Source organism: Mastigoproctus giganteus, chromosome 3, assembly GCF_048544385.1.
Source record: "Mastigoproctus giganteus isolate SK-2022 chromosome 3, ASM4854438v1, whole genome shotgun sequence".
Lineage (NCBI taxonomy): Eukaryota > Metazoa > Arthropoda > Arachnida > Uropygi > Thelyphonidae > Mastigoproctus > Mastigoproctus giganteus.
Genome location: NC_143577.1, coordinates 55,731,209 through 55,751,632, shown reverse-complemented (window position 1 = coordinate 55,751,632; position 20,424 = coordinate 55,731,209). Strand labels below are relative to the sequence as shown.

At 39.8% G+C, this 20,424-nt stretch overlaps 1 protein-coding gene across 2 annotated transcripts in view; it reads right to left on the bottom strand.

The window, feature by feature from the left end:
- Positions 1 to 20,424, bottom strand: part of LOC150088024 (protein Fe65 homolog) — a 437,915-nt gene that overhangs the window by 330,118 nt on the left and 87,373 nt on the right. For both annotated transcript variants that reach the window (XM_090370536.1, XM_090370537.1), the window contains exon 3: positions 8,827 to 8,931. In XM_090370536.1, the coding sequence (XP_090226662.1) occupies positions 8,827 to 8,833 (7 nt within the window). In that variant the 5' untranslated portion in view covers positions 8,834 to 8,931. The remainder of the gene's footprint in view (positions 1 to 8,826; positions 8,932 to 20,424) is intronic.

Here is a 20,424-nt window from a genome sequence, read left to right as displayed (position 1 = left end):
AGAGGTGGGCGACGTCACCAGGTGTGCGCGCGTGAGGTCACGGGAAGAGCTGTGACGTTTCTCAGTTAACCTGAACTTCCGCCTCTCGTTCTAGATGGTTCTCGTATATTCTAGGCCACGGAAGTTGGGAAGAAGACCCGCCCACGGAAGATGAGAGAAGACAAATGAGAGCACAGGAAAAGGGATGCGCAGATCTCCTATTGGCCAGGAAGAAAGTGGAGGGAATTTTGAGAGGGAGATTAGGAAGAAGTTTTCGTGGCATTCAGGGAGAAGCTTTCGTGGCATTCGGAAGAAGTTTCGTGGGATTCGGAAGAAGTTTTCGGAGGAGTCGGAAGAAGTTCTCGAAGCGGTCTGGAGAATGATTTGAATGAGTTGGAGAACGATACAAAGCAGAGCAGTAGTCTAATTTGGGTGATAGCTGCAGCCCTGAGGTAGATGGAAGCAATGATAGAAATTCTGCGTATCCCGACAGCCCGTAGGAATGTTCACCTGTAAGCATGGAAGCCGTAGCAAGGAAGAATCACATCCTGAAAATTATATAGGCAAAGCCAGTCTAACGAGTGGTCGAACCATTGACCTACTAGACAACTCCTCTATCCACGGAAGAAGAAATGCTGACCGGTAAAGAATATACGACCCTGATTGATTCCAGCCACGCAGTATCCGGTAGGGAGACACCATAAATCACCGAGATCCCCAAATGAGCGCCCCCGCATTCCAGTACCTGAATGACCGATATGAAAGGAAGCCGAGCAGAGAGGAAAGTTCCAGGCCAAACATGTAAGTGCTATAGAGTTTACCGAAATAGGTGTACCTAATTTATTAAGGAGAGGACTTTAGGAGAAATAAGTATATATATAGTTAAGGAGGGAGATTTAAGCAATGAATATATGTATAAAGGTGTAATGTATTTAAAACAGACGTAGCCTAAATTTGAAATGAAGCCCCTCATATAAATGCTTGATGGAAGGAGAGGGTTTAATAGATAACTGAGAATTGTTTAAAGTTGGGAAAGGTTTTTATATTATATATGAAGTTAAAGGTTGGAATTTTGATTTATAATGAGTTGATTTGTGGAGAGTATTTCTGATTTGAGTAGGGGCTAATTAAAAGTGATATATATAAAGGTATAGGGGATTAACGGTCCTGAAGGGTAATGTTAAATTGAATTGATTAATATTTCCTGTTAACCTGATTGCAGTAAAGGTGTCTAATTGAATAAATGAAATTTTCTTACAAATTGAGACACGAACTCTGAAGGTTTTTGTGAGCCAGTTCATTGGCTGGTAGTTGTTGGTGTATTATATAGACTGTTCAGAAGAAGAGTTGGAAGAATCTATGTGAAGTGAATACCACGACCTATCCAAGTCCCTGTAAAGAACACGAAGAGACACCATTGCATAATGAATAATAATGTGTATTAGAATAGGATATCTGATGATAAAACATTGGAGTTTGAACAAAATATTTACACATATAAAGGTTAATGAAATAACAAGTCACTATTATTAGTTTCTGTATGATATGTTAATAAACATTGTTTTATTTTACATTCATGTGTTGGAGTCTGTCATTCCGAAACTCAGCCAATCCTGTGGAGAAATACTTAAAATAATTAAGGTCCCCTTCGAGTCAGGTAATCTTCTGAGAACAAACAAGTCAGATGCTAAAGTGGGAGGATTGGACTACGGGGATATACATTAATACAAAAGGAAAAGATACAAAAAAAAAAACCCATAAGTAATAAACGTTACCCCGCCCCCCCACATGTCAGTGAAATTATTCTTGTAGGAATGGAATCCTTTATTCCGCACTCCGATCAATGATTGCCAATATGGATTCCGTCAGTGTCGATCCACAGGTGACATTCTGGCTTATGTTACCTATTTATGGACAAATTCAATGAAAAAGTTCGGAGAAACACAAGCAGTTGCTCTTGACATCTCAAAGGCTTTCGATCGTGTTTGGCATAAAGGTTTCCTAAACAAGGTTCCATCTTATGGTTTGCCAACTGTTTTTTGCAATTGGTTATCCAGTTTTCTCTCTGACCACTCACTGAGGGTGATGGTAGATGGCTCTCTGTCTTCTAACTTTTCCATTAAGGCTGTTGTCCCCCAAGGTTCAGTTCTTTCCCCCACTCTTTTCGTCCTGTATATTAATGACCTTCTTCCATTGATTGGAAATCCTATCCATAGTTTTGCCGATGATAGCACGTTGCATTCCACTTTCCATTTTGAGAAACCTTGCCCTGCTAAATCAACTTCAACTTCTCGAATATCCGCTTCCAATTCCTTAAATGGCGATCTGCAAGTGGGGCAAAGACAACTTGGTTGATTTCAACCTTTCTAAAACTCAATCTTATCTTATATCCAGCAAAAGGATTCTTCTGCTCCTATGCTTATATTTGGTGACACTCCAATTTCTAGGCAAAATGATATCTCTTTTGGAGATAACCCTGACTTATAATCTCTCTTGGCATAAGCACATTACAAATAATGCTTCGTCTGCATCTAAAAAACTTGGTTTTCTCTTTCGCTCTCGGCGTTACTTCCAAACACCTGTTCACTCTGTACAAATCGCAAATTCGCCCTACCATGGAATACTGTTCCCACATCTGGGGTGATGCCCCCCCCCCCCTAAAACCTCTCTCAGGCTTCTAGATTCCATTCAAAAAGAGGGCATTTAGGTTAATTAATGACTCCTCTCTAACAGAGTCTCTCCAATAGCTGTCTCATATACGTACTTCTGCTGCATGCCTTTTCTACAGATACGTCCATGGGCACTGTTCTGAACTGGCTTCTATAATTCCTGCTCTCTCTTTCAAAAACAGTCCGAACATGTGCCGCCACCAGCCATTTACTGTCCAACTTCAAGAGAACCAATTTTTCATCTTCCTCGTTTATTCATTCAACTGCCGTTTTCTGGAACAACCTTCCTTCGTACGTATTTCCCGAAAATTACAGTCTACAGAAGTTCAAGTCTAATGTCAACAAATATCTTCTTTCGTCTTCTCAATCTCCAACCCATGCACGGCACTAAGTAGTATAGGTTCTAATACCTGTCCGTTTTTTTTTTTTTTTAAATGAAAACCTCAAAATTATGCAGGGCCGAATCAAGGTATTTCCGTACCACGGGCAGAAAGATTTTTCGGCGCCCCTTTTACTACGGATTATATATATTAAAATATAAAATAGCGAAATGCCTTAAAGTGTATATATATATATATATATATACAGGGTGTCTCAAAAATATTGGTACAAACGTTTAGGGGAGGTAGGTAACATCTAAAGGAATGTGAATCGCATAGGAACCCATAACCGGAAACGTCACCATAAGTCCGTACACGGCCTGTTTCATCAGTTCGCGAGAGGGAAAATTTCTGGTTTTACTCATTCAAGCAGTAGTCCGCCGCACGAAGAGCATGCATCGATATACGAACTGTGAGCTGGCAGGACATGCACCTAGTATATGGCTAGCAGAGTGCAATGGACGAGCCGCTCAACGAATTTATGGAGAAAGCTTCCCAGACAGATATGTACCGGACCACCGTTTGTTTGCGCGTGTGCATCAAAATTTGTGCGATTATGAGTCATTTAGAGGTAACAGGAGTAGTGCGGGCAGACCACGTTCGACGCGAACTCCCGCCATGGAAGAAAGTGTGTTGAATGCCGTCCCAGAATAACCCTACTACCAGCACACGTGCCGTTGCCTCTGCCTTAGAAGTGTCTGGCACGACGATTCCTTACACCCCTTTCATCTCCAAAGGGTTCGGTTTACTGCTCCCCCAAGATCATCCTGCACGTGTGGCTTTTGCGCAGTGAGTTCTCCAAGAAAGTGTTCAATACTTTAATTTTTGCGGCCTATGTTTTGTTCACGGATGAGGATTATTTCACTCGGGAAGGCTTATTCAATCAGCACAATGCTCATGAGTGGGTTCACGACAACCCACACGGTGTGCCCCCCCATGAGGCACAACATCGGTTCCCAATAAATGTGTGTGGCAGATATGGTCGGTGACTGCTTAGTAGGCCCATACTTGTTTACAATCCCGCATGAAACTCCGCTAAATATCGGATCTTTCTTGAACAAGTTCTACCAAGGTTACTTCACGATGTTTCCAGCAAATGTGAGACGCAACATTTGTTTTCAACATGACGGGGCGTCTGCCCATTATAAAAGGTGTGTTCGTGACCCATTTGAACAGTCGTGTTGGGCGTCGATGGATTGGCCGTGGTGGACCCGTTTGCCTGGCCCCCACGCTCACCTGATTTATCGAGCCTTGATTTCTTTCTGTGGGGGCCCTCAAATCTATCGTGTATGAATCGCCTGTGGAGATGGAAAATGGATCTCGTGGCGAGACTCGTCTGCGCTGCTGCTACTGTCAAAGAAAACTCCAGGTGTGTTCGACCGTGTCCGCCAATCCATGCTGCGTCGGTGTGATGCATGCATCGCGTCTCATGGTGGAACCTTCGAGCATCTGTTATAACATCATGAAATGCATCCATCTTGTACTGCAATTGTTAATACTGTATTATGTCAAATAAATGTTTGCCACTAATTACTGTCTTGTGTCATGTCTGCTTCTTGTGCCTCTGCTACTACTTTTCCCGTGACGTTTTCCGGTTATGGATTCCTATGCGATTCACATTTCTTTAGATGTTACCTACCTCCCCTAAAAGTTTTGTATAAATATTTTTGAAACACCCTGTATATACTGTATAAAATATATATATATTTTTTTTATTTATTTATTTATTATTTTTTTTTTTCATTATTTGTAAAATTTGGCACCCCTTAGAGAATGGCGTTCCGAGCAAAGGGACCTGCTAGCTCATACCTTAATCCGGCACTGCAATTATGGTTACTTTAAATATTTTACAAGGACTTAAGAATATTAAGCAATCAAAAATACTGGTATTTTTGAGCCTTTTCGTTACCTATAATATATTTATATCGTATACTCCTCTATACTGAATGCCCAATAACGAGTTTACCCATTTATCAGACAATTTTAGACTGCAATTCGTAAATAATTTGTTTTTATGTCCCCTGATCACTGCTATTGGTGGGTAAAAAAAAAATAAGTTTCCAGAAGAAAAAACAAAGGTGAAGCCCAGCCATCACACTGACTGACATTCTTTTCCGGCATACAGTGATTCTCCTACTACTCTCTTTTTGAGACTGATTATATTAAGAGGCTTTACAGCAACTGGTTGAAGAAGTGAAAAAAAACATTAGTTTCTGCAGAATTCAACTATATACTAACAGTCGGTGACAGAAAAAACAGCTGAATCACTTTGTCACCGGCTTGGAAAAGGTCTACATTTACATTCCGTCGGAAATGGACCTTATAATAGAGACATCTTCATTTGGGTTTACAACCAACCGATCTCAAGGTTAAAAAAAACAGATTTTCTTACACCCCCCCCCCCAATTATTCCGGATTCTTCAGTCCAAACAGCGCATACAATGACGATACACTTTCATATGTGCTGTTTGGGCTGTTTTGGTGTCCTTACTTGTATTAGGATTGGTCACCCAATACGGGAGGAGAGATGGAAGTTAACCAAAGCATGGAAGCAAAAAACTGTCTCCTTACTCATAACTACGGTTTGTAATAAACGAAGACGACATACGAACAGTAAGCTTTTGTGCTGGTTAATGAGATGGGTAAATCGTCGTATAAAGATAAATTCTCTTTATATCACACGACATTAACACCTGAAAGTTCACTGCTCTAGGAACATGAAAATATTTATAACTACTGACTGCTCGAAAGACTGATAAACAGAATGCTACAGCAATCTTATCGACTGATTTCAGAAGAAGCCACAATTACTTTAAAACGTAAACTAATCAATCTCCAATATATGAATTACTTATTTTCCAGACACATCACTGAGATTTGTATTATACTGCAAATCGACCCAAAAAAGATTCTGCTGAGAAAAAAAAAATATAGATATCAGACCTTAAAAGTGACACGCATTTTGAAACCTCCCTTAATGTATAAGGTCATTCTTGTGAGCTAATCACGAGAATTACATATATTCTAGTGATGCTATGACTTTATAAAACTGAATTGCAGACAAACTACCCTTTTCAATTTACTGTGTTATCTTAAAAATAATAAATAAATCCAATGCTATATAGGGGATAGCTGGTTTTTTTTTTTTTTTTTTTTTTTGTTTTTTTTTTTAGTGCCACATTGGTGTCGTTGTGAGCACGATAGGAGGTGTAGTTCACAGGACCCTTCTGTGACATTCTCCTTTAAGATAATGATCACACCTATCCAAAGAATTTTAATACAAAAATTGTTCCAGGCTGCATACTATGCTCATCAAATGACGGCGATTCATTGATTATTCTTTCATTTAAATAAGTTATTTCAAAATTTCATATTCTTTTGAAATTTTCTGAAAAAAAAAACGGAAAAAAGTAATAAATATTCTGTTAAGTTTTACATGAAACTTCTCTATAAATGTGGACTCTATGTGAAAAGGACGTTAAAAAGAAACGTCATTTAAAGCTTAATCAACCCTTAATGACTTAAAAACTAAATTCTAAAGAGAGAAAATGCTGGCCAACAAACATGCATCAATGTATTTTAAAAATATGTTTACAAAACTTTTATACATTGCGCTCACCCCCACATATTCGTAGCATGAAACTCTTATGATAAAAAGCAGCAATTAAAAGAAGTTATTAAATCTAAGAAACTGTACTGGAATTTCAAAATATTTAAAATTATACATAAATCATACAGGCTGGAATAAATCCTTTCCTAATTTGTAATTAACACAGCATTGCTGAGAACAAGCCCATCAGAGTGGATCTCATATTGGAAAACAAATATACTTAACTTCATATACTCTGCGCATGTTAGCAAAAGTATTCAATCCAGGGTAGGAATGGAATGAAGAATACCAAAAAGTCGTTCCGGTTCATCGACGCATTGGTATCAGTACATATTTGAATATTTAATTAATAGATAACAGAGCTGCAGTGGCTCAATACATTCTACATCAATTAAGAAAACGAGGATTACCTCAACTGATACTCTCCGTTGTTGGAACAACTACACAAATAGTTCAAATGTATTCCACACCCTCGTAGACAAAATCAATGATCCAATGCACCACGAAATCGGAGGCCCACGAACCCCAAAATACATCGAATCATCAACCCTAATCCTTGAGTGAGAGAGTACAATCCATCCCTATTTTAAAAAATTAAATGTTTTGAAACCAAATAAATAACGAATCCATACCTTTTTAACACTTTGAAAACAAATGTTTTCAAAGTGTAAAAAATTTTACACTTTGTAAAAACATTAACAATCCTCTGAAACATTAGAAACTAAGGAATTTTGTTACTTCCCTGAAGCGGACAGGGCTTTTTGACCAGGAAAAGTATAGATTCATTATTTATTTGGTTTCGAAACATTTAATTTTTTAAAATAGGGATGGATTGTATTCTCTCACTCAAGGATTAGGGTTGATGATTCAATGTATTTTGGGGTTCGCGGACTTCCGATTCCGTGGTGCACTGGATCACTGATTTTGTCTACGGGGGTGTGGTAGCCGAGTGGGCAGGAGCGGGAGTGCAGTAGCACACGCTCTTTGAGTAGACCGGGGTTCAAGCCCCTGACTGCTGAATACGGTCGATCTGCCAACCCGCACTGGACCAGCGTGGCAGATTATGGTCCATTTCCCTCAGCATGAATTGTTGAGGAGGCTTCCATCCTGCAGTGAGTTGATAATGGCTGCACTTTACTTTTTTTTTTTTTTTTTTTTACTTGATTATTAAAAAATAAGATGTTTTATTAACACGAGTTCCATTTCAATCTTCGAGCTGAATGTTTTCGAAAGATCATTGAACCCAACAAAGAGATTTTTCCTCAAGTTGAAAGATATTTCAATATATAATAAGGATTATTATACAAGTTCAAAATCCCTATTCAGTCGGTGAAATTAAATGACTGTCGGGAACTAAAACTTAGATCGAATTACGAGTACTTATAACACATTATACCCTTCATGCATGTATCTTCTGCCGTAAAGTTCTTAGGGCAACTAACAGCCACTTACCCGTAATATAATACTGTACCTAAATGGCATTACATAGGTTGATGAACTATATAATGAACAATATGCACTACTTTATGTCGTTCATCAACCTATATTACTCATCTATGTTTAAATCTTTTCATCTACAGGTTTAACCGAGACCTTTCCGCTTGGTAGGAGAAGTCGTTATCGATTTGGTCATGAAGGTAGAAATCTTGACTTAATCATCATTCAGAAGACAACCAAATTAAAAATTTTCAAAGTGAAATTATAACAAAGTGGGAATTATATATTTTTTTTTTTTTGTCTTTGTTTTGCTCTCTCTGAGGAGAGGTTGAAACAGTTCTCTTCAGTAGCAACAATATTTGAATGATAATATATATTTCAGCCTTGATTTCTTATGCATTTATTGCCAAATTTATTTACCAACCAAATTTATCGCATTCCAGATGTGAACAACTAACAGAAACTACTGTTTCTGTTTGCTAAAAGTCTTTTAGCATATAATTTAGTTGATATTTAGTTTTGATATTATTAAAAAGCTAAATAAATTGCATACTTCTTCTGAGATCTGATTTAAGTAATAGCTACAATATTATTTATTTTACCAAAAGAGAAAAGAAAATATTTAAAAGGTTAAAAATAACATTTGGCCAAATCTTTCTAATTTTTTTTTTGTTATTCCGCTGTACCGAACAAACGCAAATTTGAATATTAATTCTAACCATATATTCTGCGAAAATAAAGAAAAAATTACCCGCCATTTTCCCTTGAAAAGAACTCAAAACGAATTTTCTTGTATATATATTTATACATATACGAAACAGAATTCTCTTCCTGCTTTAATCACTCTTCTTCATCTCTAATACAAAGAGAAACAAAAAAAGAAGGAAAACATCTGTTAGTTGAATACCCAAAAGATATTAAAAGAAATAAAAAGATATTGATTACAACAGCTACTACCAAATACACTGAGTGATCACTGAATTATGACCACCTACCTAATACTTCGTAGATCCTCCTTTTGCCCTCAGTACAGCAGCTATCCGACCTAGCATTGATTCAACAAGATATCGGAAGCGTTCGGGAGGTATGGCCAACCAAGCTGTGTGTAATGCGGTCAGCAATGCAGGTATGGAGGTGAATGGTGTATCCAGAAGCCTGATATGCCTTTCCATAGTGTCCCACAAGTGCTCTATGTGACTGATATCGGGGAAGTTCGGAGGCCAATCGATATAATAAGGTATGTTCGTGTCAGACGGCACCTGGAATTTCTTCCATCTCCGCGTGTGTTCGTTGTATCGAGGACAGTACTGTACACTGTCAAGCCAGAGACTTGAAAGTGTGTGGGCCATATCTGTGCAGTGTGATGTGTTGTGCCCATTGTCTGTTCATTGATTACAATGAACAAACAATGCTTATTGGCCGCCAGGTCCCTAGTGTGGCCCATACCTCGCCACGTGGAGGCTAGCCGGGTGTGTCCAGAATCATGACAGGTTGCTCCGGCAGGTCCTGCCACCTAGTTTCCTGGGATTTCAGTGGCTAGGATCCTTAAAAAAAAAAAAAAAAAAAGGAAAAATATATATATTTATACACACACGTTTGACGTTAATTCTTAATAAGATTGCTGTTAGCAAGTCGCTGGTTGGGGTCGAACGCTAGAGAGATGTGTTAAAAGGCCTAATAGGTCGGGCAGAATTTTGTTGTTATTAAATTTTGACGTGTGGGCTATACGTTAGATGAAAGATAAAAATTGGAGGGAGGGGAGGCTGAAGACTGGGGGTTAGAAGTAGAAGTAAGGGGTCGATAGAGGAGATGACCCCTGCTAGGCAGTATGGCATGCCCATGAGGGAAGTTTGGATGGCGGATGGGAGAGACAAAGAAGAGTTATCTCCCCCTGCCATGGATAAGGTATACAGGTAGAGTGGGGGAAGAGACTGAAGACTGGGGAGAGTGAAAGGCAGAAGCATGGGGACGATAGAGAAGGCGACCCCAGGTGGTCAGTGAGGCAGGCCCATGCCTCATCAGGCGAAGAGATGGGCTGGTAGGGGAGGGAGGAAACAGAGCATGTCTCCTCTCCCTCCTGCCAGGGATAGGGAATTTAAGGTGATAGGGTAAGGGTACCGCATTCAGCTCGCCATATAGCATTTGGCAGCGGAGCTGCTGGTGGTCCTAGTCCGTTCCCAGGAGCGATCGGACCGAAGCGTGATCGTTCATGGGGTGGTTCCCATCCGTTCTGCAGTCTTTACAGTCAAACAAAAGGTCCGTGTTTGCTTGTCGGCGTTTGTGGGGGTCTTTCTTGTTTCATTTCCCATCCATGTGGTGTTTGCGTCAATGTTGTTTATAGAGTCATTTCTCATTGATTCGACTTTAGATGCACTTCAGGGTTTAGTGCCTTGATTATCGGAGGCCATCGGGTTCTTCCGCAGGACGATTTCCTTCGAGGTTTGTTCATTTCCTTATTGTGTCAGTGGTTGGTTGCGGTTCGCTGCGATAAGAGCTCTCCGTCTTGTGAACAGGGCCAGTGCATAGCTGGAGAAAGCCTGATATTCTTCCCTGGGGTCCAATACGGGGCTCCTGGCCGTATGGTAGATACTGTATTTTGGTGATGAATGCACTGCGGAGGTCGTCATAGAGCTGGCAACTGTGCATGAGGTGCTGCCAGCTCTCCAGCCCCCCCTCCCCCCGCAGGTGCAGGTGTTTTTTTTTTTTAGGGGCATTAGCAACTAAGGCCATATTGCTCCGGGATATGCGGTGGTCATTCCCTGACCTTTCCGCATCTGCCGTATTCGGTGGTGACGGGCTCGAACCTCGGTCTAATCAAAAAGCGTGTGCTACGCACTGCTGCTCCTTCCCACCTGGCTACGGAGGCGCCTCAGGTGCAGGTGGGATCTTCCTGTATTCCGAGTAGGGATAGGTTTGCATTCAGAGCTCCATGTCCTGTCAGTAGGTATGTTACTTGTAGGTCCGGGGAAAACCAGGGTGGGAAGTTCGGAAAAACCCGGCCAATGCTGGGCAGAAACTTTCTGGTGATTTCGCCTTTTTGCGAGGTGGCCCATCTATCCTGCAGCAGGTGAGCATGCAGCTTTTTCTTTTCCAGTCTTGCTATTGATGATGTCAGTGGTGAATCCCAAACATGTCTGTGGGATACCCTTGTCCGGGTGGTGCGTGAGGCCCCGTCGAATGATGTCTAAGTTCAGTGGAAAGACACCAGCAAGGACTTGCAGGGCATGCGTGCTCACTGTGCTGCAAGCTCGAATAATGGTAAGAAGGATTGATCGGTGAATCGAGTCAATGATTCGTTTATTGGCAACAGTTGTGGCTTTGTGATATCATGCGCCAGATGCATAACGTGACTATTGGGGTGAAGATGGTTTTATATAAATCGATATGCTGGAAGTAAGAAATGTGTTCCTCAAACCATTCCTGCACAAATGCCCGATGGCTCGGAGCATCGTCATCTTGGAAGACAACATCGCCATTCGGGAAAAAGTGTAACATAGAGGGGTGTACATAGTCAGCAAGCAGTTGACGATAGTGGAGACCACTGATACATTGTTCCACATGTACCAGGGGTCCAAGTTCCTGCCAGTGAAACATGCCCCACACCATACATACGCCTCCACTTTTGATACCGTAAATGATGGATCAAGAGCCTCATGTTGTTGATGCCAAATCCGTACACGACCATTCACGGTGTAGAGTAAATAACGTGACTCATCCGACCAGCACACCCTCCAGTCTTCTAACGTCCAACTTGCATGCTCTTTGCACCATGCGAGTCTTTTACGGCGATGAACCTTGGTTAGGAGAGGATGCCGTAGGAGTCGTCTGCTGGTATAGCCCATACGTGCGACGTATGGTCATGCCAAATATTGTTCCGGGTTGGCCCTGTATTGGGTAATCAACTCTTCAACAATGCTGCGCTTGTACGAGTCGTCGGATCCGACGCTCACCTCTAACATCAACCTTTTGCTGACCTTTGCAATTTTGCCGTCGGGTCGTCGTTTGACCATTCTTACGCCAGTCCTGGTACACTTTAACTACGGTGGCTCTCAAACACCCCACCAGTTCAGCCGTTTGGGAAATCGAGGCACCAGCTCGTCGAGCACCCACAATCTGTCCTTTATCAAAGTACGATAAATCCTTCCTTTTACCCATCACGCTCGGAATTTTACTACCTACTGAATCACTGACACCTTATCTATGCTACGTAGGTCGACTAACTCCGCACTCTCGTAACTCACGTGGTCAACAGGTCGTATTCAGTTTTCATAGGGGTGGTCATAATTCAGTGATCACTCAGTGTATATGTGTTTTGCATATCAACTAATCCAAACAATACAATGCGAACCTAATTATATGATACAGTAAGATAAGCCACCTTCCAAATCTATGACAATCTCAACTTAATTAAAAGTACAAGACTCTTCATATATGAAGAGTTCTTGTACTTTTCAGCATTTAATTAACGGTAATTCAAATGGAGTTCAATAATCGATCCCCAGTACAAAGGTCATAATATCAGCAAATCAGCAGCTAACATACTCGTGCATATGTTTGTTTATTGTTGTTATTTGATTTTTAGGAGCATTAGCAACTAAGGCCATATTGCTCCGGGATATGCGGTAGTCATTCCCTGACCTTTCCGCATCCTCCGTATTTGGTGGTGACGGGCTCGAACCCCGTCTAATCAAGAAGCGTGTGCTACGCACTGCTGCTCCTTCCCACCTGACTACGGAGACGCTTGCATATGTTTGAAACAGGTAATTGCAGAAGCTAGTTCAAGGACACCAATGGCGAACAATTAATAAGGCGGTAGCGATTCCAAAAAGCAGCAACAAATATTTTAATAATCTGCGTAATTCACATGGGAATTGCACTATTTTCAGAGCAATACGCTGTGGAACTGATACTACAGTTAAATGATTCGCACAGAATCATGGACTCCAAGAATGGAAAAGGAGTGATTATAATTTTTTATTTATTTATTATTTTTTTTTTTTTCTTTTGAGAGGGGAGGTGTCAATTGTTGCCTACCTTTGATATCACTCCTGAAAATGAAAAAAAAGTGCGCGATTTTATTATATCTGTTGCCAATAGTTACGATAAAACAGAAATGCACTTCCTCGTACAAACTAATGAAAACATATTGAACAGAAACATTTCCAAAACTTCGAGTGCAATGGCCTCCACGATTGGGAGTCTGGTACCATCGATTTTTCTTCTAGGACGGTCTGAAATCTGGTAATTACTAAGCAGATTCGCACAACACTGAAATGCTTCCTAATTGTAGTCAAATAATAATAAGAGCAATGTTACAATCTGAGCAGTGATGGAAAGTGCCAAACATACCAAAAACGAACTTAAAGAATACAGGGGAGGAAATGAATAATATTCCAGATAATTTTCAAAATCTAATTTTCAATGAGAACGAGGGAAGAGACCATAATATGTACTGTATATAGACATACACACTTACAGGAGTTGACCTTACTGCAATACAACTTAGTTCAGTGGCACTCAGCGAGTAATATTTACCTTTCCTGTCGGCATTTAAGAATCTTTTGAGGGGGGGGGGCTACTGAATATATAAATGCATGAAAAATTTATAATACAATAATTATAAATCAGTAGTTCAAATCCCAGCACACCCTCACACAGATACATATGAAACTGTGTGGGGCGCTTGAAGGTTTCGAATACCATAATATCGCTCGGTCTGTAGGGTAATTTAGAATCAATCTGGCTTAAGATCTTCGTTCTAACAGTTGAGGCCCAGATCAAAAATTAGATTTACGGCATTAAGGTAAACTGCAATGCCATGATACTTCATACGCAGATTAGGAACAAATACATCGCAAAATACCAGTATGTTACAAGTTTATGTATGTGGCATGATGATAATCAAATCGGTTAACAATAACGAATAGCGTATGTCACTAATTAGTTTACACGTGCATTCGAAAAAAAATACATCTGTACTCATTTATCGTGCATTAAAAGAAAAGCTATGCATTTTCCTTTCATTTGTTACGATCGATAAGACATTCAATAAAAATCAGAATTCCACGTATCATAAGAGATAAACGAGCTAATGATAAATTTGCGTGTTCCAGAAGTGTGGCAAGAATCTAGATTATATGATAACCATATGACACTGTCATGTAATGATGATTATATGACATTAATCACCACACACCAATATATAACAGTTAAGTTACATTATAAATTCCGAAATCAATAAATATATCTATTTGGAATTCTATTTATCGGCAGTGGAATAGTATTATTACAAGTAAATTATAGTGAGCTTTAAAATACAATGTGCCTCTAGTTGTCAAGAATCATTATATAACAAATAAATTAATTTGCTATAAAATGCATCAATATCGTACTGCGAAGCAGTTGCCACGAGTTTCCTCCGTATTGCACCTGCACTTCAAATAAAAAACACTGCTCTCGATAAAACAAAGCATTTTTTAGGAAAACCCGTTTTCCTTTTACTACATAACGCAACTGAGGCTTTTTCTAGCTCATGAACATTAATGTTTTAGTTCTCGTATGCGTGAAGATTGTGCTCTAAATTTACTTATGTTGAATTTAGCGCCTTTCATGTTTTGAAATTATAGTGAGTGGCCAGTTTATTAGGTACACACAAACAACCAAGGAATCAACTGCTCCTCAAGAATAAAAATTTAAAAAAAAAATTGGTTCATATTACGGGAAGACCACATAAGGTCACAGGAATTCACAAGACAAAGATACGAGAACATTACCGTATTTAGTGGTCACGCGAGCTTGAACCACGGTCACTCAAAGCGCGCGTATTTCTGCATTATCACTTACATGCCCGTACCAGGCTATGAAAAGCAGGAAGGCAGATATCGAGGAATAATGTATGTATACATCTCGGCGAGAATGGGCCAACAGCAAAATATGATAGTCGGTGCAAGCATCACGGATGCTGCCACCTTGCTGGGCTGCTGTCACGCATAACAATGCCTAGGGGTATATTTATTTTCAAATTCATGCTGTCCTGTGGCCGGAGACGGTTTACTGATGCGAAAAGGATTGTGCAGTTTAACATACGAGGCCCAATCGGTCAAATGGCAGCGCAGTCCAATAGTGGTGTGCAAAGGGGTATATCGAAACGCACACTGTATCAGACCCTGTCACGGATGGGATACAGCAACGGATAACCTTACCGGGTTCCGCTGCTGTCTGATAAAAACAAATACGTAGAGTCGTCTTCTGTTGTTCGAAAACCTCACTATATTATATCAAACATAAAAATGGCGCTGCGTTAATTTTGTTTTTGCTTGTTTTTATAGGAATTCGAAGGTGTTTCTATAAATTTAGTAAAGTTATTTACATAACTTCAGTACTAAATTCGGTACTGTATTTAGTACAAAGTTATGTAAATGATTTTTACAGAAATAAAAATCAATTATGTTATGTAATTAACTTACTCGTAATGTGAACTTTGATGACGTTTTTCATGATTTTTGCTACAAGAAAAAAAAAAAACAAAAAAATTTACCTTAAAAATCTGTATTTAAAAATCATTTTTATTATCAGAATAAAATCGCTGAATTCCATTTGAATTATTATGGATTATTTGGGCCCTTATTTTTTTTCGTAGATAAAAACGTGCTTCGTAGGCCCTAGGCATAGTGCCTAATGGAAAAGGCGTCTCTCCACGTACGAGTACGTTTGGTACAGGAACAGTGAAACAACTGATTTTTTATTATTATTATTTATTAGGCAACACCGCTGTCAAATACACAGATCATCACAATGTACTCCCTCCCGTTTCTGCCTAATTACAGGGTGGGAAGACCTAACGACACAATAAAGCAAACACTACAATAGACGGATACACATAGAAGACAGTTCAAAGTTCGGGTTAGTGTCTAAGTCCAGGTTATAAATAATTGTCAGCTCATTTCAAAGTTCACAGCGTACTACAAAATATATGTGGTAGTACATTTAGATGGCTACAAACCATACCTAACCCAAATCAAGTAAGGGTGAATAAGCAAATCCTCAGACGTCGAGGAGCTCTTCGAAAATCTACATCCCATTTCTTCTGTATGAACCAGATACTCCGATGAGAAAGCCTGCATCACAAATAGCTGCCTAGAACAGAAAAAGCAGCTGGAGCTCTGTAGTATCACGAACCAGCAAAAGGAGCTGCCCGTGACAAACACAACAATGCTGAGAGTACTATGGCCTGCCAGAGGAAGTCAAGAAGAAACCGAAGTGCAACATGTGGATGCGAAACTGGAAGTGGAGGCAGGCCGACCTAGTCTGACGACAGGAGTAAGATAATTATTTAGCTTGAGACAATGTTCGCCTGCAGATGGAAAAGTGCCAGTGACGAAATGCATTAAGATAAAAACAAAGTTATACAGATATTAAAAAAAAAAAAAAAAAAAAAAAATTAACGCAAACAAAAAAAAAAAAAAAAGTATATATATATATTGCTAAAACATTGTAGGCTCAGAAATGATTTCAATAGCTAGTCAAGTACAGTCATCTGTGCATGAAGCTGCGCCATCCCAACAGATGTGGTGTCGGTATTTAACTAGGACTTCGACGTGAATTGCCCCAAAGCGAAAGTTTCGGCGAGGGAAAATTAATCTAAAGAGAGTGGGTTAATGATACCAGATATGGCGACAGCAGCACACGTTGATATCAGCCGGTCAAGTTTCAATGCTACAGCCTACTTGAACTTTTCTGTCCGTTATGCTCACAGTTTATCCATCCGGTAACGGTTACTTCCAGCAAGAAAACACAAGGTACAGATCGTTCGGGAATGGTTCAGGAAGGCGACTTCATCATAGTTAAATTGGTCTGCTCAATCAACAGATCTCAAGACGATAAGCATCCGTGGGACGAAATAAAACGAACTATTCGAAAAATCTGAAGCAACTGCATAATGCAATTGTGTCTGCATGGACCAATACAACAGAAGAACGTTTTCAGCACCTCATGGAATCCATTCCCCGGCAAATTAAGGTGTCGGCGAATGTATTGGGGAATTAGCGAGGACTGGGAGGTGTATTACGTCACCTCCCAGTCACAATTATGTCGGTTTACGTAGTGAATTTCACCATTGGCTTGTCAAGTATTTCACTAATTGCAACCTGGTTACTCATCAACTGTATCAACAAGCCGTGATTCTGTCCCATCTTTAGAAGCATCTGAAATTATTTTCCGGAGAAATACCTCCTGCGATTCTTGCTCCAAGACATCGTTAAATCTTCCCTTAGGAAACAACAGGTGACAGGTCAGAAATGTACGAAAAGAGGTAGGCTTTTGATTCTTGGCTAGGAACCATAAGTCTGAAAAACAGGGTGATGTGAGAGGGCTAACCGAGTCGACTCGATGAGCCGCAAGACTAGGAGCAAAAATCATCAGCAGCCCTGTCCGCAACGCACATCATTGAAAAATCATGTCTAGCGAGAAATACAAGATCAAACCAAAAACAGAACTAAACCAAGATGTATATGCACTTTAAAATGCTATAGCATGCTTCAATACAACAGAAGAACGTTTTCAGTACCTCATGGAATCCATTCCCCAGCGACTTACGGTGTCGGCGAATCAGTGAATTATGACTACCCACATTAGTAATGGACTATGCCACATAGCTCTCAGTATAAAAAACTGAACACCTTCGTACTACACGCCAGAGCTGCAGTTCTTGGACAGTATATTGGTACTTTCCTGCAGCACTTAAAATCGTGCTATATAAATTTTAAATTTCAGCCAATTTTTGTTTCATTTTGACATGCCAATTGTGCTTGCTTCTCGTGGCCAAAAACCAAATAGCACTTTAAATTTTGTCTACTGGCTCTAAGGAAGAGTGGAATTTTTCTTCTAACTTAAAATAACGGGAGATTTGTCTTCATTCTATTTTTAAGAGCAGTCACATATTTGGGAGATACTCTTGCAAGTTTCCTTCACCGAAGGAAACGTACAAGAGTATCTCCTAAAATTCAAATGCAATCACGTATAAGAAACATCGCTTTATGTGGCAATTTTAAAATCATCACACGCTTTTACTTAGATTGCAGGATACATCTACCAAGTATTGCTGTTTCTTCTGCTTGTAAAATAGTCCCATGTTGTTAAAGGATAACCAGCGCTAGAGGAGTTTATTCCCGTGAAAAGTAATATCAAACATGCGCATCATCAGTTGGTACTTTTTTTTCTCCATTGCACGTAAAGCTGGAATTTTGAAGGGGAAAAAAATTGGTAGATCAAAAAAGTCCTCTTCCTTGCATCATTTTAGAGCCATCAAAATACTATTTCAAGAAAAAATTTCCAAAATGAAGCAATGTAGAACTCAGAGAAAGGATATTTAGATATAAGTATTTAATAATCACTGAACGGGTCCTGTAACCACTCCTCGCACATGAATAAAATCATTATTTTTCTTTTCAAGTGTTTTTACAAGGAAATAAGTAGTAATCCAAAGGATGGGGCCACAAGTGGTGAACAGAGGACTTGTGTGATAACAATGGTTGATACTGTCTCCGAGGATACTCGAGTCTTGGAGGCGTTGTCACGTAGGAAGAAAATAAATCTAGAGAGTTCCCCACAGCGTTTGGCATTTGATTCCTCAAAAAAGCTGTATCGATAAAAAATAATATTACCCCTTTGAAGATAGCCTTCGAAATTTTGTGTGAGGAGATCCTTTATGACGCCACTCCATGTATTGTTGTTTCATCTCTGTATTACAGTAATTAATTCATGTTTTATCCATAGTCACCAACTGGCTGACAAATCTGTGTGAATCCTGGAAAAAAAACATTCAAGAACTGTTTGTTTTGTTTGGTTGGTTATTTGGTTTTTAGGAGCATTAGCAACTAAGGCCATATTGCTCCTGGAATATGCGGTGGTCATTCCCTTGACCTTTCCGCATCCTCCGTGTTTGGTGGTGACGGGCTCGAACCCCGGTCTAATCAAGAAGCGTGTGCTACGCACTGCTGCTCCTTCCCACCTGGCTACGGAGGCGCCGTCTTCAAGAACTGTATTTTCACAATTCGCCCTCTTCCGGGATGCATGAAAATCTTTTGCTGCCATTTCGCTGTTTTTTTTTTTTTTTTTTTGTAAGGAATTCGTTTATACAATTTTTAGTGTCTTTCCTATGTACTTTAACCCAATCCAACCATCTTTCAAAATCAGGGGTATAAACAGCATTATCGGTGTTTTCTGATTGTCACAGCCACTAAGTCGTCCCAATTCGATTCCGTTTCAATTTCGCTAATCACTGTACGATGGTAATCACCGTAGAATGTCTCTTTTTTCTTGTGTATTTACTTAAAAAGCAGTAATGAAAGTAATAAAACTAGCAATTCTCGTTCTCCTTAAAAATATAAAACATCAACAGTAGTTTGACTCTTCATTCTCTCTCCAACAAGTTGCAGGTGTGGGAGCTTAGCCCACTGACTGCAACTGGCTCTGTTCTTTTGCAAAAATTGTTTCGGTTTTTTTTTTTTTTTTAAGTTAAAAAATAATAATAATGAATAAATAAGTGTGTGTTTCAAGCAGGCCTCCGTAGCCGAGTGGGCAGGAGCGGGAGTGCAGTAGTACACGCTCTTTGAGTAGACCGGGGTTCAAAGCCCCTGACTGCTGAATACGGTCGATCTGCCAACCCGCACTGGACCAGCGTGGCAGATTATGGTCCATTTCCCTCAGCATGAATTGTTGAGGAGGCTTCCACCCTGCAGTGGGTTGATAATGGCTGCACTTCACTTTTTTTTAAGTGTGTGTTTCAAATTTTAACTTTTTTTTCTTTAAATGAACAGTTCTTATTAAAATAAATAAATAAATATTCTGTTTATACTCCGGGACGACCAAATGATCAGAGGAGTTCATAAGATAGACAGAATACAAGAAACAGCACCGAATTCAGCAGTCACGGACTTGAACCCCGGTCACTCAAGGCACGTATACTTATGCACCCGCGCGCCTGACCACTAGGCTACGGCTTATGATACATTTATAATCAGTTGTAGTTAATCACCTGAGACCTTAATGCATCTATAAACAATGACTGACGTTTTTCACTCACTAGGCGTGTGAGAAAATACCCATCTGGTGTATCCTGGAAAAAATGGTGACAACCGACGTGCGCATGCAAGAAAATGAATCGCTTGCGGTCTGAATGGACTGTAATTAGTACTTGAGTTTACTTCGTACCCCTAAGCATCGTATTAGTATTTATGGCCGGTGATCAGCCCATATAAAAGCTTCTAAAGTCAAAAGGTTCATTGGATTTTGTAATTGCCAAATATAAGTTAATAATTCTGACTAGGAAAGAGTATAAATTCCAATTATT